General features: G+C 52.2%; 1 protein-coding gene across 1 annotated transcript; it reads left to right on the forward strand.

Moving 5' to 3' along the window:
• Positions 1–2344: 2344 nt before the first annotated feature.
• RBP1 (retinol binding protein 1) lies at positions 2345–26477 on the forward strand. The gene is made up of 4 exons (XM_028099239.2): positions 2345–2432; positions 3113–3291; positions 24292–24393; positions 26244–26477. Exons 1-4 carry the CDS (start codon positions 2360–2362, stop codon positions 26295–26297), a joined length of 408 nt encoding a protein of 135 aa, XP_027955040.1. The 5' UTR covers positions 2345–2359; the 3' UTR covers positions 26298–26477.
• Positions 26478–26943: the final 466 nt, after the last annotated feature.

Here is a 26943-nt window from a genome sequence, read left to right on the forward strand (position 1 = left end):
CCAGCTGCATGGAACAGCACAACCAGCAGAGGCCACACTTGGGAGAGCCCTTCGGGGAGGAGACCCAGAAGGGCAGGAGTCTACTGACTCACCAGGGATCAAATGCAGCACAACCAGGCTGAATTAACTGCCATGTGCCCAGCCGGCCAGCTCTGAATTGTGAAGTCAGAGGAGCAGGCCATGTCCAAAGTGGCCAGAGGAGGGAGGAGTGGCCCGATGTTGGTCCTTTGGGATGGACAGGGGAGGACCAGACACAGGTAAGGAGGGCCATGCCTCTCTGCCTAGAACATGAAGGGACCACTGCGGGCATGGCAGACAGCCAGAACGGACTGGGCCCCTGCTGCGTGCCAGGCACTCTGATGGGCCTTTGGCATAAGCCATCTCAGGAGACTCAGCACAAAGAGAGAAAGTTAGGGAGGGTCAGAAATCCAGCTGCTGAGCTGGATGACTCAGGGGAGCAGGAAGAAGAGCTTAGACTAGTTTGGGGTGATCAAGAAATGGCCAGTTCACTGTTTAAGCCTTTGGCTGACTCTCTGTTCTGGTGAGTCAGGCTGGGAAACCCAGGGCCATGGCTGGCCCTGAGTGATGCCACAGAGAACCCAGTCCATGCCAGACCCCACCTGTCCACTGACTGAGCCACAAGAGTTTCTTCCTGCACCTTCAGGTTGGGCAGGGCTGAGATAGGTTGCCCTAGCTGATCCCCTGGGATAGGCCCCGAGCTGGCTAGGGAGGAACACAGAGCCAGGGTCTGTGCAAACAACTGATGGCCTGAGCATCCCAGAGCCAGGTGAGAAGAGATGGGGAACTGGCCGGATAGGGGTACAGCTGCCTAGAGCAGTGGTTCTCAACCAGGGGTGATTTTGTACCCTTCTCCCAGGCATTCAGCAATGTCTAGAGACATCCTTGTGGGAGGCGCCAACAGGGATCTAGGGGTAGAAGCCAAGAATACTGCTAAACATCCTTCAGTCCATAGGACAGACCACCACCACCACCCCCAACAGAGAATTATGTGGCCCCCAAACGGCAACAGTACCATGGTTGAGAAACCCTGGTGGAGAGCAAGCTGGGTGAGAGAGGCTTAAATCCAAGCCTCTCCCTGGGACGGAGCTGTCCCTACCCTGAGGAAGAGGCATCCCTTCCTAACTCAGCCAGATGCCAACAGCAATGTGAGGACTAACATGAGCCCCAGGCTGGGGGTGGGATGGGGTGGGGAGGAAGCCATGGCAGTGCTAGGGAGGAAGAGAAAAGTACCTGCTGTCACCTAGGCTTTGATTTGTGCAAAAGGCAATTTATAAGAGATAGTTCATCTTTAATAGAGGGCCAAAAAGTCAACCCACATGATTATGTCATCTCCTCCCTGACAAAGGCAGAGGTTTTAAAGCACTCTGACATACCCACCGGGTGGGAAAGGAAATGTGATCCAAGGTCTTCATTATGGAACTGTTTCTAATAGCAAAGGATTGGAAACAACACAAATGTCCATCAGTGGTGGACAAGCTAGATAAACAATGGAATACCTGCAAAAGAATGACATTTTCAATGTACAGAAATAGAGAGATCTCCAGAATATATTAAGGGAAAAAAACAAAGTGCAGAACACTGTGGAGGACTGCGCGGCCATTAGGTGAAAGGGAAAGGTAAAAAATTAACGGGTATCGATCGTTGCTTACATTTGCATAAAGCAGGGGATCTCAAACTTCACTGTGCATCTGAACCACCCAGAGGGCCTTTTTAGCCATACTTCAAACAACATCAACCTCGCTTTTATTTGGGGGAGGGATGTGGAAAGTACCCACCCTCCTTGCCCAGAGTGCAATTGCCCAGCTTTCCTGACCCTGGCCGCCCACCAGCCCGCCTGGGCCAAGGGCGCAGGGCTTCAGACAAAGGCCAGTAAGTGGCCTCTTTCCTAATCACTCCAGCAAACGCCACGAAACTGTTTCTTAACCCTCAAGCGGCTGCTAAATGTGAGAAGTTCAAGGCGTTGGAAGGAATCCCGCAGGAACCAAAGAGTTGGGGCTAATAAAACACCCCCCCACCCCCATCTCCTCCTTCCTTGGGAGGCGACCTGAAGGTCTGAATGAAGGTGGCCGAGGGCCAGGGACAAACCTGGCCCTCCAACAACCCGGGTCCCCACCCCGCCCCCGCGAAGAGGGAGGAGCGACGGCTGCCAGGGAGCCTCCCGCGGGCTTTGTGCGCGCCTGGAATCCAGCTGTAGCCGTCCGGCAGAGCCCCCTGCCCCCGGAGGGCGCACATTTCCGGGCCGCCCACCACCCGGATCGCGTCCGGAACCGCTGCGCCCGCAGAGCCCAGAGTTGCTTCTGCCCGCTCGGTGGCGGTCCAGCCCCAGTAGCCCCCCAAAATGCCGGTCGACTTCACCGGGTACTGGAAGATGCTGGCCAACGAGAATTTCGAGGAGTACCTGCGCGCCCTCGGTAAGCAGCTGCTCGCGGCGCTCGACCCGGGGCGCCCCGCCGGCCAGCGGCTCGGGGAAGAGCGGTGGGTTCCCCAGAGCCCTCCTGCGCCCGCTGCCCGCCTGCCTCCGCCGGGGCCAGCCTCCGCTCCGTGCACCCGGCAGCGAAAGGGCCTCGGCCGCCAGGGCTCCGAGGGTGGCCAGCAGGCTGCCAGCTGGGAGGGTGGGTGTTGTTAGAGCTAATTAGTGGTAAACATCTGATAGTTGGCTCTAGACATGGATAACTTCATTAGGAAAGCTGGGTTTAGTTTGCTAGTTTTTGTTTTAAAGGGTCAGTGTAAGGGCAATAAACTTTGTTGCAAGATAAAGAAAGAGAGAGAGAGAGAAAGAGAGAAGAAAGAAAGAAAGAAAGAAAGAAAGAAAGAAAGAAAGAAAGAAAGAAAGAGAGAGAGAGAGAGAGAGAGAGAGAGAGAGAGAGAGAGAGAGAGAGAGAGAGAGAAAGAAAGAAAAGAAAGAAAGAAAGGAAAAGAAGGAAAGAAGGAAGGAAAAGAAAGGCACAGAACTGGCTGCTCGCTAAGACAGCGCTAAGCTCCCCCCACTCCCCGCCCAGGAGCTGGCTCCTGGGGCCCTGCTACCTTGGGGACGGTTCTCTGAATTTTCCTGCCAGCTCTCTGACCCTCTCTTCCCTGGCACCCCCTGCAGATGTCAATGTGGCCTTGCGCAAAATCGCCAACTTGCTGAAGCCAGACAAAGAGATCGTGCAGGATGGCGACCATATGATCATCCGCACGCTGAGCACTTTCAGGAACTATATCATGGACTTCCAGGTTGGGAAGGAGTTTGAAGAGGATCTGACGGGCATAGATGACCGCAAGTGCATGGTGAGGATTTGCATATACCAGGGCATCTCCTGCCCAGGGGGCCTGACCAAAGGCTGGGCTACTTCATCTGGGAAGGGAGCGAGGGCACTTGTATTTTAGGGACCAGGGATCTTCACACTGCCAGCCCACAAAGTTGACAGCACGGACTCATCAAGCATACCGCTCTGTCTAAACAGGATAGTAATGGTTATGAAAGCTGCAGTTTGTTGAGTCTCTAACTCAGGCACTGAGCCAGGCGCTTTATACATTCAACTTCACCTAATCCTCACAACAACCTGTGAGGGAGGTTTGAATATGCCCATTTTACAGATGAGGAAACAATCTCAAAGAGATGAGTAACATGCCCAGAATAGCACTGTGAGGGAGGGGCTGGGCTAGAACTCCCCACAAGTCTGTTGACTCTGTTCGCCTCTGGCTGTACCGCCATGGCATAATGGAGGAAGGAAAGAAGAAACACAGGGAACCCTTTTCAAGTGTAAAACTTTCTATATGCTCTTAGCATTAAGCCACTCTAGGAAGCGGGGGACGGCACAATCTCCTGGAAGCCTCTGACCCGCCCCACCTCATCCCCAGACTGAGATCTGGCTCCTGGCCAACCCCTTCCCTGCCCAGCCCTCCACTGCCCGCCGAGGTGCCTTGAAACTTTGCAGCCAATCCCCACTCAGCAGGTCAGTGCCACTGCAGCTAGGGCTAGAGGAAGCCTTCCTGCAGGAGGAGGAGGGAAGGCAGCAGCCCATCCCCCCAGGGCGGGAAGCTGATGACCCAGAGACCCCAATTAGCGTTTCCACAGCAAACTCTGGAAGGTCAGCCCCAAGTCTCCACCAGCATTCTCAGGTCACTGGAAGGTCAGGGTACTCCCGGAATCCCTTTCACAGTCTTGGCTCCAGAGCTAGTGTATGCTCACCCCCAGGCAGCTGCCTTCTCCCCTCCCACTCCGGCCATTTACCCAAGGTCTGCTGTGTGTCCTACAGCCGTGCCAGTTATTTTACACACAGCCCAGTGAGGGAGAGATTCAGGACCCCATAATATGCAATGACCAAGGCCCCGAGAGGGGAAGAGGCTTGCAAGAGATGGGATTTGAACCATAGGCCTTTGGACTTTGAAGCCCACCCTCCTGCTCTCAGCCAGGTGCCTCTCTGTTAGTCGCCTTTGCAGAACCCAGATGGTGGAGGTTTGCTGCCACTGGAGTTGAAGGGGTGCCAGTGGGTGAGGATAAGGAGCCCCAGGCCTGGACTCCTCACCACCCCCCTTGTTGATTCATCTGACAGGAATCAGGAGTCAGTGTCTGAGTCTGCTGTTTGGAATGATGGCAGAAGAGGGGGTAGCCAGCAGGGAGTGTCTTTGGAGAAGCCAGTATGATTGTAGAAACATGTCAGCTTGTGCCCTTAACGGACCTAAGGCCTTGGAATCCTCAGAGGGGCTCACAGTGGGAAAGGAGAGCAACAGACAGTGTCTGCCTTGGTGAGGTGGGGCCCTGCCTTTCAGATCACTGCCCGGGATCTGCTCCCTGGCCTGCTGCATGCAACTGTGCTATGAGGACACTCCTTGTCCCCAGCTCACTCTTAGGGTGCTCACAGAGCACATCAGACACCCCTATTTGTTTTGGGTCACTGCAACCTCTGGAATGTGCTGGCTTGTACTTACTTGGCCAATCATCTTCCGTCTTGCATTCCCTCCGTCATCCGATAATGTGTGAAACATGAATTGATCACCTAGTAATACGAGCTGGTGCTTATTAGTGCCGATGTTACTATTTTATTTCAACTCACTCTTCACAGTACTGTTTTCAACCGCATTTTACAGATAAGAAAACCAAGGCAGGACTTCTCATTGTGAGACATTGGGGGGGTTAAGTAAGTGGCCGAGGGAGGATTTGCATTTTGTCTGTCAGCTCCAGAGTCCCTGCCGTTCTCCACGGCCCCGGACCTACCGCTTTCCTCCCACGCTCATACAGGGACGTGGAGGAGAATGTTGCAATCCCTGGTGTCCAGGAGCTCACAGTCTTTGTGGTGGAGACAGACACACAAACTGTCAGAACATAGTGTGATCAGTGGTGACAAAGGGAAGTACCCAGAGGAGGGGATCCCAGAAGGACATCTGGAGGAGGTGATTTCTACACAAGACCAAAGGGGGAGAAGGAAGGGTTTCAGACACAAAGGAAGGGGCACATGGCCGCCTTCTTTTCTCAGCCCAGAAGAAGGACATTAGGACAACCCAGGTGACCAGATCGGGGAGCCCAGCAGCTGGGCAAACCAGATGGGATTGGACTAGGCTTCATGGTCACCTTTGCTGTCTCCGGACTCAGGGCGGCCCCCTCTCAGGTATACGGCACTCACGTACCTTGCTGTTGCTGTTGGAGGGGATGGATGGCCCCCCTGCTCCGGCCTCCCCTTGGCCCTTCCCATTGCAGAGAAGACCTTCTTCTTGGGACTGCCAACTGGATGGAGGCCTACAGGGAAGAGCATGGCCAGGGGAGGGTGTAGGAGAATACAATTACAGCAACTGTCCAGCTCGAGGCTTGCAAATGCAGAGGAGCTGCCTGCCAAGAGGTCACCTTGGCTGAGGTGTGTGGGGCCCGTGGGGGTCCTGGGCAAGGCGGTTGCCAGAGGTAACTTTCACCACTGCCCCTTCTGCTCCACATGATCTGCACCCACCTGCCAGGAGTAGCATCCAGGAGGAGGCCAATCTGTTCTCAGCACCAGGCTGGCTTCATTCTGAGCTTCCTCACAAGGGTCTCGTTTCTCACCTGGGATCATTTGTTCATCTGTTTTGTTCATCCGTTTCTCAGTCCCACAGGCATTTCATGGTACTTACTCTATCTTGGCAGCACCTGTGTTACTGAGGTGACCTGCACAAGATTCCTGGCCTCATAGAGCTCAGGGCAGCGGGGAGGCCAGCCGCGTGGTGCTTGCTGTGTGGATGGGGGCAGGGCAGCCAGAGGAGGACCCCCTACTGGGTCTGGCACGTCCGGGAAGGTTCCCACAGGAAGTAGTCTGAACTGCAGCTTGAAGGATAGACAGGAAACAGCCAGGCAAACTGAAAGGGGACAAGAGGAAGGCCAAGGCCAGGGGAAGAGCAGTCGGTAAATGCTATTTCAGACCTGTCCCACCCCAGGCTCTGGGTTCAGCCCTGCGGACCCAGAGGCAGCAAGGCCTCCCGGAGCACCCAGGCCTGTGGAGGAGACAGATGCATCCTCAGGCCATTTTCTTCAGTGAGGGAAGCCCAGTGGGCTGAGGACCACGGTGTGGAGGGGTGAGGAAGCAGTGGTCATCAAAGTTGCCCGGCTGAGGGGACCTTGAAAGACCAGTAAGAATTAGGGCGGACGTGGAAAAGGGATAGAGCATTCCAGGCCGAGGGAACCATAAGAACAAAGGCCCAGGGGTCAGAAAAGGCCCTGTTGGGAGAGGGTTTCGGAGGGGAGAGAGGGGCAGTCCTCAAAGACTGGAGTGCAAGATGTGGCCAGGGAACATGGGAGTGATGAGTACCCAGCAGGGAGCCTAGATGCAGCTCTGACTGGCTACAGGGACCCCTTGCCAGGAGGCGCGCAGGTCAGACTGGCACCCTTCCCCAAAGCGCCCAGGGGCTTGCCGGCTCAGTGACCTCTGGTTCTGCCTCCTTCTGTGCGAACGTTATCTGTGCTCTAGAACTGCGGCCTGCAGATGTGTTTTGTTTGGCCTGCACAATGCTTGAAAAATTTCAGAGCCAGTTGCCAATGATTGCCGGAGATTGTGAGATTTCAAAGAAAAGTCTGTATTTCTGGCTCTTCTAACCAACCAAGTCAAGATTGCTGAAAACACTGGGTGCCCATTTCTTCCACCCTGGGTGCTGTGTGGGCTCCCGGGACACTGTCACAGTGTAACTTTAGATGGGACGTTCTCCAGCTCGCTGCAGGCCTCACCCCACCCCGTTACCTGAGGTCAAGCGGCCAGATGTCTTTGTTTGCCTTGTGGGTTCCTTAGAGCGGCGGTTCCCGAAGCGCAGACCTGCAGCAGTGGCACAAGAACTAGGGAGAGACACAAATTCTCCAGCCACAGCCCTGGCCTACTGAATCAGATCCTCTGGCCGTGGGGCCAGCGGTCTGGGGTTCAATGAGCGTGCCCCGCGGCTCTGATGCCGCTGAAGCTTTAGAACCACTGCTCTGGAGGAAAGAAACATCTCTGTGTACCTGCATCTCCACAGACAGTGGGAAAACTAGAACGTCAGCTGCAGAGGGCCATGTGCCACTGGCTGGTTGGGTCCAGCCATCTGCCTCCCATGGACATTGCCATTCGTGCCCAGAGCCACCGGGGAGTGGCTCTCCGTTCTCCTGCCAGGCCGAGGGCTGGAGGACACAGATCTGTGTGGGCAGGATCACACAGCTCACATTTCCCGGTCGGTTCCCGGTCCGTTTGACATGACCCGCAAGCAGCAGGGGCTGTCATTTTGGTGGAAATGTGTAAAGACCGTGTGTGGCTTTGCTCTGCGCTGCCTCCTGCATGTCTTTATCCACGGGAAGGAAACCTCCAGCCCGGTCTGAAACCAATATCATGTATTAAATCTAGCCCATGGAGCTTTGGCAGGGTGGGGGAGCCGGAATGAGGAAGGTGCCCCTAAACTTCAGGTAGTGTGCCCCACTCCTGGGCCTGGGAATCCCTTGGAATGAGGACTGATTGGGTTCCTTGTCGCTGGCTGTCCCCAGCAGGAGCCGCATTTGTGGTAGAAGGCAGCCTTGGTCAGCAATCACAGCCGAGAGCCCCTCTCCGCTCGGTGGCAACAGAAGGGCCGTTTGTCATCCCACCGTGGACACTGCGTCAGGCTTGCCCTGGAGGGGGCACCTTTGTTCATGTGGGAGCCTGGCGCCTCCTCCCCTTGATGTGGCTTCTTCTTCAGATCCAGCTGTGAACTCAGGATGACCCCTTGCACAGAGCCTCCCTTCCGCTCTCCTAGCTCTCCACCCCTCTGTTGCTTTCTTTGTTTTTATTGTAAAAGGAAAAAAAGAATTCAAATAGCCCAGGAGAGAGTGGACTGCAAAGGAAAGGGTCCCTTCCCCCACTTGGCCTCATTCCCGCTCCCCAGAGGTTGTCTCTGCTACTGTGTCTGTGGATCTGTCGGAAATTTTCCTCGAATATAGAAGCTGTCTATCTATTGATCAGTTTAAAAAAGTGGGGGGAGAGAAAGAAATCCACTCCTTGGTGTGTTGTTTTCTCACTCAATGCTACTTCTTGGGGATCTTTCCATATCAGTGTTTATAGATTTTCTGAATTCTCTCTCCTTTAACCATGTGTTTCCTCCCCTTCCTGCCCTGACTTCCTTCCTTCCACCCAACCATCCATCCATCCCCCCATGCATCCATCTAATTATATATGGTAATGCATGAAACCCACCAAATTGCTGTTAACGCTTTGGTTTAAATTCTTGCCAGCTTTCTGATCCTGTTCTTGACTCATTAATGGATTTTTTCTGGTTCGTATTTTAAAAGAAAACAGATGGCAGAATTAACTCCCTGGGCCACCAAGCTATGAATGCCCTCAGATTTAGAAGCCTCCTAACTCCTTTCCAAGATGGAAACACGGGGTCTCTTTCATGTCTTCGCTAAAGTTCCCTGACCTTTGAAATCGGTGTCAGCAGCATGCTTTTGAGGATTACAAAAAGAAGAATTAAAGCAACCCAAATAAAATGCACAAAGTAGCTTTCAAGAATCACACTGTTGTGTTAGGTTTTGTTTTTTGTTAGGCAGGAACAAAGGGAAATAACATGCACTAAATCCTTACCGAGCGCCAGGTCTGCACCAGATGATTTTAGCACTTTTCCTCTTTTGGACTCCACAGCAAATGCTGTTCTGTAAGTGTCCTTGTGCCCATTTTGGTGATGAGACTCTGAGGCTCAGAGAGGTGAAGAGCCTTTTTAGCCCTGGGTCACCCAGCCAGCTGGTGGCAGAGGAAGGATTCTAACTGGTCTATTTCTAAAGCTCTCTATTACAAGGTGTCCCGCCCAGCTCAGCTGAGGACCAGCACCTCAGTTTCTTGTGAGCCCGGCACCGCCTGGAGGCGAGCATAGAGTACTGACAAGGCCTGAGGTGAGGAGAGGAGTGCTGGTATTAGAGTCTGGGTTTGAATCCACCTCCATTACCCAACCGACAGTGACCTTAAATAATTGGACACACTGCCTCTGTCTTCACACCTGTGAAGTGGGCATCATGGTTGCTGCTCTGCCTGTCTCACAAGGCAAATTCTGAGGGCCGTGGGGATAGTGCAGGGGACAGCGCCTTGTGAAGCCACAGTACTGTGCTCAACAAGGGGCCAAAAAGCCCTTCCGATGCCCTAGACTGGGGGCAAAGTCATCACTTATGGCCAGGTGGCAGTTGGGGCAGCTACTGCTGTTTCTTTTTCTGACCGACATTGCCCCCCCCCACCCAAAGAAGCACCTCCCGTTCTGCTGGGAGTTACACCCCCACTCACCTTGTGGGGTCTGAAGGAGCTGCCAGTCACGGTACGGTGTCTCTCGTGGGATGAGCGCCGTAAACCAGGGTGATGACAATGTCCCATGACCTGTCACATGATTGTACATGTGACCTCATCTCACCCTTTCCTGGGATTTAATTTAGGGACCCTGGCAGAGAGCTGGGTTCTAGTCCCTCTCAAGTTCATCAGCGGGCGGGATGTAGAGTGCCATGCCGCCACCCCCCCCCCACCAGCTGCATGGAGAAATCCAGCCGGGGGGGAAAGAGAAGATGAGGCCAGCAGAGAAGCAGAAATGAGAGAGAGAGAGAGAGAGAGAGAGAGAAACTGTGATGCTGGGGGTTTGGTGGAGGCCCTGCCAGGAGCCCATCTCCAAGACTTTCCATGTCCGTGAGCCAGCTAGGGCATTCCCTTTCTTTTGCCTTCAGCTAGTTGAACTGGTTTCCCGTCTCTTGCATCTAAAAACATCCTCAGCACTTCAGAGTCCACAGATTGTGGGTTAAGAACTGCGTCAATGGTTAGAGCCGTAGTTCTCAAACTTGAGCTGCCCACGCCCCTAGGTTTTCAATTCCGGAGGTCTGGAGTGGACCCAAGAACGGGTTTTTCTATTGAGTTCCCATATGATGCTGCTGCTGCTGGTTCAAAGACCACGCTTTTGATAACTACTGAGAAAGAAAAATGAGGATGTGGGCTGGCCCGTGCCCGGGATCCTGTGATGTGCTGGTCATGATTCAGCATAATAAGCCTGTGCTGGGGCTCCAGGTGTCTGGTTCTGGGGGCTGAATGAGAGCCGAGAGAAGTGGTTCGGTCCCTGCAGATGGAGTCTTCTTGGGGATGCCAAACTTGCAGTGGCCCACGGTGGTCTGCAACTGGGCTCCAAGGAGATGACACCAGTGGCGTGTGCAGCGTGCACAGCAGGTACCGGGAGCATGTGGGCAAGTATGGGCCATGACGGAGCACTTAGGAGCTCTGGCTTTGAGATGAACCCGGATTTGAATCTTGGGTCCACCTTCTAGCTGTGTTTCCTCATCTGTAAAAATGAGCCGGGGTAGCAGCATGGATGGGATTGTTAAGAAAATTCCATGTGGTGGCAAATTACTTCATTTTTTCTATTGCTGTGTAACAAACCACTCCAACACATAGTGCTCCCACACTCCAAGCAATAGCAGTGGTTTATTTTGTTCATGAATCTCCAATTTGGGCAGAGCCCAGAGGGGGTGGCTGATCCTTGCTGCGTGTCCTGCCAGCAGGGAGCTGGGGGGTCCCTGTTCCCTAAGGCCTTCACGCTCACTGTCTCCTGGCTGCTTGCGCTTCCTCAGATCATGGCAGCTGGGTCCCAAGAATGCTGGGGCCAAGAGAACAAGGCCAAAGGGTGTGACACTGTGGTGATCCGCCTAGCTTCCGAAGTCATATAGCCGTATTTTGCCGTATTCTGTTGGTTAAAGCAGTCGCAGGGCCTGGAAGCAGAAGAGGTGAGTGGGCAGGACACCCCCTCTGCCCTCCCCTCCAGCCATCTGGAGGCTGTAAGCTGAGGGCTATCTTCGGGGCCCCATGGAAGTCTTCTCTGGTAATCGGCCCCTGCAACTCAGGTCCAATTGCTAACCTTTCACATGGGCTTGGGTATTTCTTCATATCTGACTTAGAGTTGATTGAGAACTCTGACGGCAAGCCCTGTGCCTGGTGCACAATAGCTTCCTCCTTGCGGAGCATTTTTGTAGTTATCTCTGTTGTACAGACTCAGTTGTGCTAGAGCACGCATGCGTGCACACACACACACACCAGCCCTCGCCCTCCAAACAGGAACCCCAGGGCTCTGTCATGCTGCCTGAAATTCCAATACTAGAGCACATTCATTTTGGCTAAATATCCCATGACTTTTCTAGGTGTTTCCTTTTTGTTGTTGTTGTTTTTTAAGATCTTATTTATTTATTTGTCAGAGAGAAAGAGAGCAGAGGCAGAGGGGAGCGGCAGGCAGAGGGAGAGGGAGAAGCAGGCTCTCCACTGAGCAGGGAGACCGATGTGGGGCTCGATCCCGGGACCCTGGGATCATGACCTGAGCCGAAGGCAGACGCTTAACCGACTAAGCCACCCAGGCGCCCATAGGTGTTTCCTTTAATAAGCAAATACCTTAGGGTGCTAGTTGTCTTTAATACAGGGGTATTAATGAGTCTGTCCTTCCTTGCCCCCTGCCCCCTTCTTTCTTTCCTGACCTGAGTGTCCAAGGACAGCAGAGGAGACTCTTGGGAAGAGCTGTATAAACCAGGTGGACATGGAAGGTGTATAAACCAGGGGTGGAGGATACTCCAGGCTGCAAAAACCCACCTTGACCAGCCTTAACAACATAACTGGCTCTGCACTCAGAAAATGAGGGGGGAGAAATCCCGTCTGCCAGTGCACAACGAGTCAGAAAAATCATCTTGCTCTTTGGCTCAGAGATCCCACTTCTGTGACTATATTCCCGGAGAACCATTCAAAAGAAAGGGAAAAAAAGCTACATGTATTTGTACGAAACTATTTGTTTCTAGCTGTGTAGTAATAAGCCTCACGAACCCACATAGAAGCGCAGGCCACCGTCCGGGGGCCTCCAGGCGGCAGGCTCTGCCCTAGCACTTTACATGTATTATTTAATCCCCCAACAATCCTGGAGAGGAGGTGCTACTCTCATTTTACAGACGGGGACCCTCAGGTGCTGCCCAGGGTCATACTGCGGGTTAACCATGGCCCCGGGATTCAACTTCACATCTCTCTGACCCCTGACCCTGCGTGGTTGACAGAGCTGGCTGCCTCCTGCCGGTGTGGCCAAGTGTCACATAACCAGAGGTGGCTAGAGTGACTGTGGCTTTTTAATTCCATAGACCGCTGCGGAGCCACATAAATGATCACTGTGATGATAAATGAAAAGTGTTTATGGGCAACCAGTCAACAAGTTCCATAGATTCTGCTTCTTAGCCTCTCTTTCCTCTTCCCCCTTCCCCCATCCCCACAGCTCTGAATATCTCATCCAGTAACAATAATAACAACAACAACAATAATACACCCCTGTTGAGTTTACTCCTATGCACTAGGCTCAGCATTTTCCATGAACTATTTCTTCACATGGATCTCCCATCCACCATCCTCAATACTTCAGCCCATCCTTCACATTCTAGAAAGGGAAACTGACCAGATCACTCCCTAGCCTAACCCCCAGGGGCTCCCCAGTGCTGACAGGCCAAGGCCAGAGGGGGCTAAGGCTTTTGAGGACATGGCCGTGCTGCCCCTCCAGCTCCATTCCCTACCTCACTCCTTACCCTTGTCCCCCCCCGCCCCCAACACGTGCAGGTGCCTTCACCTTTGCATCTCTCTGCTCACTTCCTTGGGATAAGTCCCCTGCTTCCTCCCCTGGCTGAATAAATACCCATGGTGAAGACCAGCCCGGGCTCAACTGTTCCACCAATCTTGTCCTGACCCCCCTTCCCACTGTCCCTCTCTGCAGCCATTGCTCCCAGGGCACCTGTGATCCTTGTTCATGCATTCGAGATGCTAGACAGGGAGCCCACACTTTGCATGTCCAATGCCTAGCACAGAGGGCTCCAATGTGTTTGTCAAATGAGTGTTAAGTAAAAATAGCAGGACCTCAAACAGTATAAATGGTAGATCCTATCACTGCAAGATCCATTTGCCATTTTATAATAATATTTGCTGGGTGTTTCCCATGTGCTAAGAATTCTAGGCACTTTCCACGCGCAAATTCTTTTAATCCTCACAACTGTGTAACAAGATGGCAGAATTCTTCCTGTGTTGTACAGGGAATGAATGAAACGCAGAACAGGGATCACTGGTCTGAGATGAGGTAGTTGGTGGAGCCAGAATCTGGATCCTGGCCGTCTGACTCCAGATTGTTGCCAGAGGGGAGCGGCATCCTTGTTCTGTTAAGAGTCACAGCTCTGGAAGAATTTCTCTGTGAGGCTTTTGAAACCTCACAGGCAGTGACCCCAGTGAAGTAGTGGTGTCATGGGATGGAACTGTCAGGGGCAGAGGAGCGGGGTCTGCTTTGCATCTCGTTCCGCTCCACAGTGGAGGCTGTCCACGGCCCAACTCCTTCTGAGGCAGGGCCTGGCGGTGGGGCTGAGTCATACCCGGTTTGGAGTCCCATCTATGCCACTTACAAACTGGGTGGCCTTAAGTTATTTCACCTCTCCATGTCTCTCCTTGCCTGTGAAATGGGGATTAATTATAAAGTCAGGAATACCTACTTACTTCATGATGAGGATTAGAGGCAGGAAAGCCTACAATCGTCTAGTCCATCAGTAGGAGCTGGTACTATTAATTCTCTCCTCCTGTAAACTGTGTCCTCCAGAAGACAGACTCTGGAGGTGGTGACATGCGTGTGAAGGACACCTGGCCATCCAGAGAAGAGCTAGCAGAGCTACGTGAGCGGAGGCGGGCCTGCGAGGGCATGGGCCTCTCCACGGTCATAGAGAACACCGCACAGTTCCACGAGCCCTGTGACCTTCTCCAGCCCCATTTCCCTCCTCCCCATCCAGAACGTTGGCCTCATTGGGCCTTGACACTCATTTGACAAACACATTGGAGCCCTCTGTGCTAGGCATTGGACATGCAAAGTGTGGGCTCCCCCTGTCTAGCACCTCAAATGCAAGGCCAGCCGCAGAGGGAACTGTTGTCTGTGTCCAACACTGAAATGGGTCCTTGGAACCCCTTGTGTCATTTCATCCTGATGGCTCTTGCTCTGTGGCAGGACTCACCAGCCCCACTTCGCAGATGAAGACATGCAGGCTCAGAAGGTGGGGTATACTGCTCAGGGTCTCCCTGCTGGAAAGATATAGGGATGGATTGGGGCTCAGGCCTGCATCTCTCCAAGGCTGTCATCGGGCCCCCCAAATGCCCAGCTCAGGCAGGCAAACCCTGGTCCCCTGGTGGGGCCAGCCCCAGCCCCACAGCCTGCCAGGCACTACTCGGCAGCAAAAGCATCCGTGGCAGCAAGATGCTCATGTGGGAATAGTGGGCAGGCCGTGGGTTCAGAGTTGAGCCGAAGTGGGTTGAAACCATGACTGTACTCTTCCTGGCTTGTGTGGCCCCGGACATGATGACTAGGTGCTCCAGGACTCAGAAGCACACCATGGCTAACCCATTTCTATAAGGCTAATCTATGGAAGAATAAAGAGCTACATTGCCTGGGATAATTTGTCTTAAAAAAAAAAAATGTATTCATTGCCTGAAAAATTATGAGTGCCCCTAGAATGTTTTCTGCCACTTGTTCATTCATTCTACAACTGGTAATATGCCTTTTCTCCTCTGTAGATTCCAAGGTGGGGGTTGGTATCCTGCAGTGAATAAAAGGATCCCAGACCCCAAAGAGCTCTCAGTCAAGAGATCCTGACCTGCTGACGACTCCTCCTCAGTTACTGAGCTAGCATCTCTTATCTTGTGGGAGCTGTTTGTTTCTGTTTGCCTTGAAAGATAAAAAGTAGAAGAAGAAGAAGAAAAAAAAAGAAAGATAAAAAGTAGAAACCAGAAGCTCTTGTGAAAGGGATGAAACCTTGGTGGACTCTGCCCTGCATAGCCCCTCTGAGCACTCTCTGGCAGGATGGCTCCTCCCTTACTCCATGACACCCCTCCTCCCCCCCCTCCACACCCCCAGGGTGGACTTGATAATAAGCTGAATCCTTGCCCTGGCTCAAGTAGCAGGCCCCTCTGCCTGCCAGATAAGCAAACATCTGGATTGCACCAGGTCTGGCTGGTTGAGGCCATAAAGATGGAAAGTTCAGGAAAGGAGAGGGTGAGTCATCTTGCCGGTAAATTCTGGGGTTAGAGGTGCAGGGTCAGGTTCCATGGGGATGGTCATGCTGAGAGAGTCCAGCTGGGCGAAGCTCATTTAGAAGCCTCCCTCATGCAGCCCCTGGCCTCCCTGCAACTGTCCAGGCTGTTCTCTCTGCCCGGGATGCCCTCATTCCTCTTTTCTAATTTCTACTTCTTAACCTAACTCTCATGGGGTTTTCTGGTGTCAATTCCAGCATTACTTCTGGCATTAATTACCTCCTTCTGGAAGCCTTCCCTGATAGACCTCTGTCCCTATTTCAGAGACTGATGCGATGCCTTTCCTCTTCCACAACTACTGTCACCTGCCTCTACCCAGCACTTGCCATTCTGCTGGAATTCTGTGCTTGTCTTCTCTCATAGTCTGTGCACTTTTGAGAGTAGGGTCCTCGCCTCACCTGCCTCTTTTTCCAGCACCCAAGGCTAGTGTGCAGGCATCAAACCCACAATTGCCAAATGTTTCCTTGCACAGAACCATGCTGGAGAATCCTGCTCATTCAAGAATCCTCTGAGATCAGGTAGCTGCAGAGCACAGTAGCTGAGAACATGGACTCTGGAGTCAAATCTCATCTGCCTACTATATGGCTGGGTGACCTGAAAGCCTCAGTCTCCATATCTGTAGGATGGGAGAAATATAACTGCTCCAGAAAGAAGTATATCTGCTCCAGAAAGATACCCCATCCTGTGTTTAATACCCTGCCCAGCACATAGTGAGTATTCAGCACATGTTGTTAGGGGAATGAGGGTGATGGTGACAATGACAGTGGTGCTCTTACTTCCACCAGGAAGCCTTCCCTGACCCTCCCGGCTGGGTTGGGTACCCACCACACAGCCCAACACAGAACAACAGTGGTGTCGATGCCAGTTTCCCTGTGTGCCATCCCCCCAGGCTGACCTGCTCCGTGGCACAGCTGTGGTCCAGCCTAGCCTTCGGGTCCCTAGATTGGGACTCTCAGTACTGGGTCCCTGGATTGACTGAGCACAGTACCACATGAGCCCTGTGACCTTCCCCAGCCCTGTTTCCCTCCTCCCCATCCAGAACGTTGGCCTCATAGGACCTTGAGCTCTCTGAGGGCTTCTTGTTTTAAAATTGATCCTGGGTACTTTCCAGAATGTTTAAGGAATTTAAAAAATGACATGTCAAGATTAGTCTTAACATCTTAGCATTTTGTTTGTCCTCAGAATTGTTACCATTTGTTGTTAGCTCCTTCGCGGCACCAGCATTGCGTTCTTTCATGCCCACAAAGGCCTTGTTGGGGCATTACCAGTTGGTAGTAGTTGCTTTTAACAGCTTTTATGTCTCTAATTACTCGTTCACATTTTAAGGCCTTATTAATTTTGTTTTAATCTGCTTTGAGAGAGAATTGGCTTCCCCCACAGCCCCCAAATGTGCTGATTTTAGATAATTGCCAGCCTCCTAGGAGTGGGTCAGGAGAAGAGTGAGTACATCGCTCACCCAGCCTTGCTTCATGGGCAGCGAGTGGACTTCTCCGCCAGAAAGAACTGGATCCAAGTGATGGCTCAGCCCATAACCCCTAGGAGACTTCGGCTGGTTGCCTAATGAAGTCTAATACTAAGTCTAATTTTTATCAGCTCTCAAGCTTGAAGGTCAAGTGAAACAGAAGTACCTGGCACTTGGCAGGTTCTCTGTTACCTTCCCTGACCTTCTCATCTGCTCACTCATTTAACACAGGCACCAGAGGCTGAGAACCTTCTGATTGTCCCAGGAACCCTCAAAGGATGAAGCACACTTTAAAATCAAACTCCAGGAGGAATGGCCAATTTGCATCTTTTAGCAATTCACATCATGTACAAGAAGTGTCTAGTCACTGTCTGGTTTTTCCGTCCCCCACCCCTTCCAAAATTTCAAGAGCACAGGCTTTGGAGTCAGACCTGGGTCAATCCTGGCTCGGGCTTTTGCACACATGGCTGCCTCCCTTCTGACCTGGCTCTGGAACCACAGAGACAGTAAGATTCAGCCCCAGCCATCTCCAGGGGTGGGTCCATAAGCACAGGGCTTGCTGGAGCTGCGTGGGCAAGTGGGGAGGGGTCCGTGATTGAGCCTCCTCCTGCTCACTGGAACGGGTGTTTGGGGGCATGTAGGAGCTTTAACAACTGTCACAGATCCCTGGGAGGCACGTTGAGTCCCACTCTTTGTAGACCATGCCAGGTCACTGCCAAGAGATGAGTCCATGCAGTGGGAATGGTCTGTCACTCCCAGTACAGGTCATCTGCATGGGGCAAGGGGCCTCGGGACCCCTGGGACGTGCTTCCTAAGGCTGCCTGGTTTTCTGTGTCACCGGTCCCCGCACAGCAGCACCAGCTGGGGTTTCTAAGTGGTCAGGGGAGCTGGATAATGGCTTTTGAAGTGACAGTTTCCCTTGTCAGAGTGAGGCAAAGCTGTCTTCATTCATCTGTAGGTGCATGTCTTTCTGGGAAAGCTGCTGACAAGGCCAAAGTGTTAGAGGTTATTTGTTTTTAATAGAAAAGTTAGACGGACTTCACTTTATAACCCGCCGCCCTGGACTCCAGCCCTTTTGCAGACCTGCAGGTCTCTGCGGTGAGGATTACTTAGGAAAGGAACTGAAGGGGCGCCTGGGTGGCTCAGTCGTTAAGCGTCTGCCTTCAGCTCAGGTCATGATCCCAGGGTCCTGGGATCGGGCCCCACATCGGGCTCCCTGCTCAGCGGAGAGCCTGCTTCTCCGTCTGCCTGCTGCTCCCCCCTGTGCTCTTCTCTCTTTCTCTCTCTGAGACAAAGAGATCAATAAAATCTTAAAAAAAAAAAAAAAAAAAAGAAAAGGAAAGGAACTGAAGGTGGCTACACTTCCCCTTGTCCTTGGAATTGTCTGGGCTTTGTTTCCAGGGTGAGTCCCAGAGCCCATGGTGTGGGTGGGGGCAGCACTGCCTATCCTCGTGGTTTGTGCCTTGTCCACCCCAGTCCCCACAGGCGTATGGCTTCCCATGCCACTTGGAAAGAATCAGGAACATTCTCCTACCTTGAATTCCCCCATTAGGCTCTGGTTAAATGGATTAAGCAGCAGTGAGAGTCTGACCTGGGAAACTGGGTTGAATGCCCTCTTAAAGACCCTTTCAGACATGGCATTCACAGGGCAAGCGAATCCTTGTCTCAGACGTTCCTGCTCCTGGCCCAGCGAAGGTGCCTGGCTCTTACTGCAGAAGGAGGTCACAGGGTGAGTTCCGAGGTGCTGGGGAAGGTTGTCGTCGGGGGTTATCACAACAAAACAAGGGACCGTTGTTTCTTACCCGGTCTCCTTCCAACATTACTTCTTTCCTTATTTCCCCTCTTCTCTTCTTAGGTCATCCTCCCTGACTCCCCGACTCCCCACCCCTCTTTTCTGTTCTTAGGACAAATCTGATCCTCTGGGGGGGGGGGTGGCTGGTTTACGCCCACAGGATACAAAGCTTAAAAAGAAAAATCCATTCCCACCGAAAGTGAACATAGGCGAGCCAAGTGGGAGAACTAAATCACCTTTTTGGAGCCATCATTGCTATCAGGGGGAAGTCTCCAAATGGATCTTCTGCTGAAACAAAAACTAATTAGGTTTTAGGGACGTGGACATTGCAGTGCTCCGGGGTGCCCAGCTCAGCAGGCAGCCCCTGCAAAGTCTCCTCTTGGGTCTGGGTCCAAGGCTCCTGGAAGGGAAGGAGCTTCTGAAACATTTAACCATGATGAATAGCCAATCCATCACTCCCTCACAAACCTCCAACTTCGAACAAAAGCCTTTTAGTTATGGTTCAACTTGGACCAGAAAATCCCCTCCCTATCTAAACTCTGGATGTCTTGATTACCATGACTTAGTGCCTCACATGCCAGCCCTATGCATTTTATGTATTTTTTCTCTCATCCTCAGCACAACTTAGGAAAGTAGGTCTCTTGGTTGTCTAATGCCATATAGCAAAGCACCCCAAACCTAGTAACTGAAAAGGGCAACCATGCATTCCCATGATTCTGTGGGTTGATCGGGCAGTTCTGCATGTAGCTAAGGCTCGGCCGGGGTGCCTCAGTTCTTGTGCAGTAACCTCTCTCTTGTCCTCCAGGCTTCTCCCCCTGGCCTTTCTCCCCAGTAGAATAGGCTGGCCTTCCTTGAAGCACAGTAACTCAGTTCCCAGAGGGGAGGGTTCTGAGAGACCAAGCCCCCAGGGTTCACGTGCTTATAAAGGCGCTGCATGCATCATGTTCCATTGGCCAAAGCAGACCAAATGGCCAAGGCCAGGGTCATTGTGGGAGGGGACTTCACAAGGGTGTGAATATGTGATCCACTGGGGGCTACCCACGGAACAGTCAGCCACAATACATAACATTAATCCCTCTTTCGTAGATGAGGGCACTGAAGCTCAGAGAGGTGACTCCCATTGCCCAGAGTCTTTCCTCATAGCTAGGATCGGAGGTCCCAGGTCTGTTGACTCCAAGGACCATGCTCTTTGCTGACAGTACTGGGTCAACCTGATACAGGTGGAGGGAGTACCGTGAGAAGGCGCAGGTACCAGGAGCCCAGTGGAAATGATGGCTGACCTTCCAGCCCTCTTTAACCTGGAGGACAGCCTGGCAGTTTCCCCGGTCCACAGGGTGAGTGCCCTCCCTGATGGTTCCACCCAGCAGATCAGAGCCACGGGGCTGTGTGCGGGGACAGGCCGCGCTAGCAGGTGTTGGAAACCTGCTGCAGGCCACAGTCCCAGTTTGTAGCCTCACACCGTGGCCCCATCTACCCCCCAGCCTTGTTCCTCCCTCTCCTTAAGCCCAGGACAGCTTTTACAGCACTAGCTTGCTTGTCCTTGCTCACTGTGTTTGGAATGCCTTCCTGCTTAAGTAAAAAGAAAAAAAGAAAATAAAACTAGTTAATGTTTCCTGTGAGAATGAGGAGCTCTCCCAGGCACCGCAGCCACTACGCTTCCCCTAATCCCAGTGCCAACCACACTGGGCTGTAAGCACCTGGCACTTCTCTGTCTGCCCTTTAGGACCCATCTCTGGCTCCCAGCATCCACACCCAACAGTGGTTGGACTGAATCGAAAGGTGTTCTCCTGGGGGGCGGCTCAGAGTCTCAGCATAATGCCCAAGTATACCTGCAGGTCCCAGAGTCTTCAGCAGACATTTCCAGGTGCCCTGCCCTAGGCTGGGAAACATGGGGCACAGAGTCATGCAAGGCTCATGTTCCAGCACAAATTCTTTCCCTGTTAGCTGGGCGACCCTGAGAAAGTCACTTAGCATCACTGAGTTCAGCCTCAGAGACTATTCTTGTCTCTGTTCTGTCTAAGTCACTCAAGGTCAGAGTCAATAGGAACTTGAGGTTGAGAAAGTGCCTTTGGAAACTGCCATAGCATTTGTGCGTTAGGGATCCTTCTCTTAAAGGGTCCTGATTGGTAGGCCTCCAAGAAAGGGTTCTCTATACCCCAGGAGCCTCCCACCCACTCCTTATATCCCTCCATCTCTCAGGATGCCTGAAATTCTGCTATCCATCCTTCTTTTGGTAAGGTATTTTATTATTTATATCCAAATGGTCCCCATTAAAAGATGTCAAATGATCTGGAAAGGGTAACGTGTTAGTTCAGGAGCAAAGCCTGCTTTACCACTAATGAACATCACTTTCAAGCTTCATGCCCTGACATTGGTGTTGGAAGGTAAACAGGTGTGAGCTTTCTGGGGATTCCGTTGGCAATACTTATCAAAAGTCTTAAAAATATGCATACTCTTTAATGCAACAATTCTTCCTCTGTAAATTTATTCTAAGAACATGATGTGTTCAGGGGTGCCTGGTGGCTCAGTTAGTTAAACATCCGACTCTTGATTTCGGTTCAGATCATGATCTCAGGGTCGTGGGATCTAGCACCTTGTGGGGCTCTGCTGGGCGTGGAGCCTGTTTGGGAGTCTCTCTCTCTCTCTCTCTCTCTCTCCTTCACCCTCTGCCCCTCCTGCCTAACAAAAAGAACATGATGTATTCAAAACTGTGTATACCAGGCAGTCTTATTTATAATAGCACAGAATAATAAATAAGAATACAGAATGAGCTAAATAATAGTATGCATATACAATGAAATACTAGTGGGCTTGGCCTCCTGGTCCTGTGACCAGTGTAGTCACATGGGCCACAATGCACAGAAGGGCCCCTCACTTGGTTTAATGCTCTGCTGTCACCATCTTAAAATTCCGAATCATTTTTTTTAAAAGGAGCCCCTCATCTTCATTTTGTGCTGGGCCCCACAAATTATGTAGCCATTTCCTGAATATTATGTAACAATTAAAATAATGCTTATGCAGAATGTTTATTGAAGTGGAAAGTTGCTTCTGTTAAATGAAGAAACTAGGGTACAGAACCATAAATGATGTGATCCTAATTTTTTAAAAACAGAAATGTATATATGCATTAATAGAACAAGAGAGTGGACATGAATACAGCAAAATGGTAGAGTAATTATCTCTGAGGAAGCAAGGTTACAGGTGTTCTTATTCCTGTGCTCTTCTTTGAGCGTTCCTTGCATTTTCCAACACAGAGGGCATGAATATGCTTATTGACTCTAATATATCTGGCAGAGGCAGAAGTGTGTATATTGTAACTGGGAACTGGCAATCCTCTCCTGGCCTCTGATCCGAGTCTGGAGCCCTTAGTATGCAGAGTAGACTTCTGGATAAACAAAGAGGAGTTCAGTCGATGAGGAAGCCAAGTATTCTGACGAGCTCCTTGAAGTCGAGCAATGTCTGATCTCTCAGCCCCCACGTCCCTCTGCAGGCCTGGCATGGACGAGGCACGCAGAGAATGGGCATCTTGTCTCGTGGCTTGACTCATTAGTGGTCTCTGCCTGCGACACACCTCATCCAACATCCACTTCGTTACCTTCTGACTTGGAAGTGGGACCTTCTGTCTTGGGGCTGGACATGTGCCCTGAGCGATCGCTAGACCCCGGAAAGCAACGTCCTGGCCCCAAGTCCTTCTGTGCTGCTTCTCCCTCAGGGAAACGGGCTCCAGGACCGGAGGTCAGGCTGGTTCCTGCGCAGAGCGGGCTCCACCTGGCAGGCTGTGTTCCAGCGCAGGCTGCATCCCGACAGCAGAGGGCACCAGTCATCAGCAGGCCCTGGAGGGAGACTAGGGCTTGGGAGCCGGACGCCGCTGTCCTCCTATAGGGAGTGCCCCCACTCACTGCATACTTCTTCTCTCCTGAATCCTGACCCTCCGAACATGCCCGGGAACACAAGGACCCTAGAACCTTACCTCTGTAAAGCTAAGGCCTCTGAGTTAATGGCCTCTGGCCCCCTTCTGTGACAGGGGGGATCGTGGGGGCCCAGAGAAGGGGTGGACTTGCCTAGAGCCACACAGTGAACAGGGGCAAATGGAGTCCTAACTGCTACAGTGGGGAGGCAGGGCTTATAACGTGGAACTGCCACATAGGGCAAGGCTGTTCAAAGGGAGGTGGGTAGCTGCGAAGATGGGGCATGCCCTCTGTACCTGCACATAGGTCCCAGTCCAGACCATGAGTTTCTGGACTGTCTCACCTCTGAATCCCAACTCCTAAGCCCTGTATTTCTGAGTGAGCCCTTGCCACTCCAATAAGACTGTGAAGTCTCCCATGGACATAGGCTGAGCCCTGCGGCTTCCCTCCTCCTGCTGTCTGGCTTCCCTTCAGCATGCCCAGCAGTTGGGCAGGGCACAGAGTGCTCAGGGAGGATGAGAGGGCTCGAGGGTGGGGAGCGGGGTGGCAGTGAGCACCAGCCGGGCGGTGGAAGCTTCCCCCTTGTTCTCCCAAGCTTCCCTGGAACCCACCTGAGGAGCTTCCAGAGCATGCCTGATGCTGCTGCATCTCTGTGTCTTCATCTTATGGTGATCCACTGAAAACCCCTCTCCCCCTGTGTCTCCTTTCCTCCGCTTCAGCTCCATTCTCCTCTCCTTCAAGGTCCAGCCCTGTTGCTTCCTCCTCCCAGAGCTTCCCCTTCTCTGACTCTCTGCTGGGATCCCACAGCATCTGGTCTGTAACTCTGGTGACACCGGGCACCTAAGAAAGCAGTGTAGTCTAAGTGGGGAGGAGGGCTTCAGAGCCCCACAGATCTGTGTTCTGACCTGACTCTGTCATTGGCCACCTGGGTGAACTTGGCTGGTCCCTTAACCCGCTCTGTAAAACAGAGAAGCTAATCCATGCTCCAAATGGACAGTCGTGAGGATTTGGAGACAGCACAGAGAGTGCCTGGAAGAGTTGTTGTTGTACCTCCAGCTGGTTATTTACATCTCAGGTCATTCTCCATGAGGTGGAAAGCTCTTGGAGGACAGGGCTCGAGTCTTTTAGGTGCCCTAACCCTGCAGAGGTTGAAACAATGAAAGGAAGGAAGGGAGGGAGGGAAGAAGGAAAGGTCTGGGAACAGGTAGGGCACTCTGAGAAGTCAACCTCACCTGCAAGATGCAGGCTGGTAGCCCTCTCCCTGCCCACCTGCTGTGGGCCCAGCCTCTGAAGCCCCTCTTCCCTTCCCAGCCCCCTACTCAGCCTCAGCTCTGAGATTCCCCACCCTAATGGCCTTTTCTCTCCTAATTTCCCCTTTAGGTGAAATCTAGGAAGGTTTTTATAAATTTTAAAACTGATTTGCATACTGTAATAAGAGCACATGGTGGACAGAGTTAGGCTGCAAATTTTCTGTAACGAAACTGACTTGAGCGCACCCTGGGTTATCAAGGTTGGGGCTGCCCCTGCCCCAGCCCCTAGGGGCTACTTGCTCAAGACTGACCACCCTGTTCTTTCGCTTGGCAGACCACGGTGAGCTGGGACGGGGACAAACTCGAGTGTGTGCAGAAAGGTGAAAAGGAGGGACGTGGCTGGACCCAGTGGATTGAAGGTGACGAGCTGCACCTGGTAGGTTGCTGGTGTGTGGGGTGGTAGGGGGCAGAGCTGGGCCCAGAGACTCTGGTCACTGTTGAGGTCCAGTGGACTTTGGAAGAATGCCCTGCGGCTGGGCCTTGGTTCTGCTTTGAAGCTTTTCTTCTAAGGATCTGGAGAAGACGCTTGAGTGACTTTAAAAACCAAGGGATGTGTTTTCAAGGTCTAGGCTGACTCAGTTGTCCAGCCAGAGGCAGGAGGTGAAGAGGTGCATCAGACATGGAGCTAAGCTCTTTTGCATTCCGTCTCTCTCTGTTCTCTCAGCAGCCCCATGGGCCAGGTACTCTTAGGGTTCCTATTTTGGAGATGGGGACACAGAGGCTTATATCCAAGTCACACAGCTAGAAACCGGAAGACTGAAATTTGCTCCCAAACAATGTCTATGTTCACCATGCCAAGTTGTGGTAGGCTAGAACCAAGGAGAATTCTTTAAGCTTCTCTAAGACATGATCTCAACACTCTGGGTCAGGGGAGGACAGGCCTTTCTCAGTTCAGGTGTGGGCCTCCAGCCTGGGAACTCTGGTCAAAGCCACTTCTACTCCACCCGTTGTCTGGGAGAAGCACACACAAATCTAGAGTAATGGTCTTAGCCCCTGGAGGGCTAAAATAACACATGTCCTTTGAAAGGAGACCTCCCATCACTCCTGCCCCTTTGGAACTCCCGAACTACCTTCCTTCTGAGAAGGGAAAAAAGCTTGTCCGGGTGACCTGGCTTCAACTCCTGACTCACTGAGTGCCTTTGGGTAAGTGCCTTCCTTCCCTCAGCCTCATCTGGAAAATGCCATCCTGCCACATGGGGGTTCTGCAAAGACCAGAGTCTGTAAGAGCCCTGGGATGTGTGAGTGCTGGAAGGAGGCGGGAGGGCATGACTTTCAGAGGCAGCTTAGGCTAATGTGGAGAGCCTGGGCTGCAGTGCCTGACCTTGAGCCCGTCTTCTCCCCGGGCCTCTATTTCCTCAACTGCAGAGCAATTGAGGGAAGATGATGGGATCTCCACTGGCTCTTTCTGCTCAGTAGTTCTGTGGCTCAATGCCGGAAGTCGCAAACTGAGGGCCTCGGGCCTCTTTTATTTGGCCATCAGTGAGCTTCAGACTTCTTCAGGCAACAATTTAAAAATTAGGAGATGTCACATAAATATTCAAATTTCCAGCCTTCTTCAAACAAAACAAAACACTTGCAAGGTGTGGTGACACTGTGCTGTCATTCCTCCTGGCATCTCCGCAGGGGCTGCCCTGTAGGCAGGGCATGGGTCTTCTGGGCTGCATTTTAGTACTACCTGGGAGTAGTACCTTTCATTTATAGCAGTTCCAGTGCTCCATCCACTGAGACACTGATACAACTCGTCTAGCCTGGGACCCAGGCATTTTTCAAACTCCCCCGGTACTCCAACGTGCAGTTGAAGCTGGAGTCTCCATCCTAATTTCCAGCCTTGGCCTGTGACAACCTACTGAGTCCCCTTGGGGCCAAGTCATGTGTCTGGGCCTGATTTCTTCCAGGCCTGGGCACAGACTCTTTCCTGGGCTCAGGCCTGAGGCCCTAAAGCCTTTTGGCCCCTTGAGCACAGTAAGGGGAGGGGAGGCATCAGAAGATCCTGTTGGCCAGTTTTGAGCTACATCTGTTTCCCAGCCAGCTCTGCCTACAGGGCATAGCAGAGCCCCATCTCCACGGATCTGATTCAACTGACTTTCCAAGGAATTGGTAAGTTCCAACCAACTCTTGAGGAAAAATAACAGACACGGAGTATTTTCCAAGTTCCTGCCCCTGCATGCACTGAGCCCCAAGTGTGACCTTGCTCCGGCCAGTGACAAGCATCTGCTTTTGTTTCAGGAGATGAGAGTGCAGGGTGTGGTCTGCAAGCAAGTATTCAAGAAGGTGCACTGAAGCCTGGGCAGACCTGGAGCTTGAGGAACGAGCGGCGTGGACGTGTGGGCCAGTATCCCCTTCTTTGTGCAGCATGGGACCGAAATGTCTAGCCGCCCCCAGCCATCTGTTAGCAGAGGCTCTTTCTTGGTTTTGTCTCTTTTCTTTTCCTTAAAACAAAGCCATCACAATAAAAGTGATTTCTCCCCAAGACATCTGTTTTGAAGAAGCTTCCAAACCCTCCTGTGTTCACTTTTTCTCCGGGGCTTCTGAAGCCATCTTTTCCTGATGCCACCCCTGGGCCAAGGGAGAAATTCATCCACACACCTGCAGATTTAGTCCTGACATTGCACCTGTAAGGTCTTTCCCCAGGGGCAGAGGCTTGGGGTCAGGATGTGTGACCTCACATTCGGCTATATGTGTATTAAGTACCTACCATGTTACATGCCCATTCAGGGCCAAAAAATGTGGAAATGTGGTGAGTGCCAGAGAAGCAGGAGAAGATGCCCTCCACCCTGGGCACTTAAAGCCTGGTGAAGTAGATCCAACCAACGGAGATCTCCAGCTCCATGTGTACACATAGGAGATGCTCTAAAAATTATTTGCGAATGAGATGGAACTGGATAGAATTGCAAGCCAAAGCTAGGATGATGTGAACCTTAATCAA

The sequence above is a fragment of the Eumetopias jubatus genome, unplaced genomic scaffold (assembly GCF_037043125.1).
Source record: "Eumetopias jubatus isolate StellerSeaLion01/CBP00866 unplaced genomic scaffold, mEumJub1_p1.0 scaffold_1, whole genome shotgun sequence".
In the NCBI taxonomy this organism is placed as follows: Eukaryota; Metazoa; Chordata; class Mammalia; order Carnivora; family Otariidae; genus Eumetopias; species Eumetopias jubatus.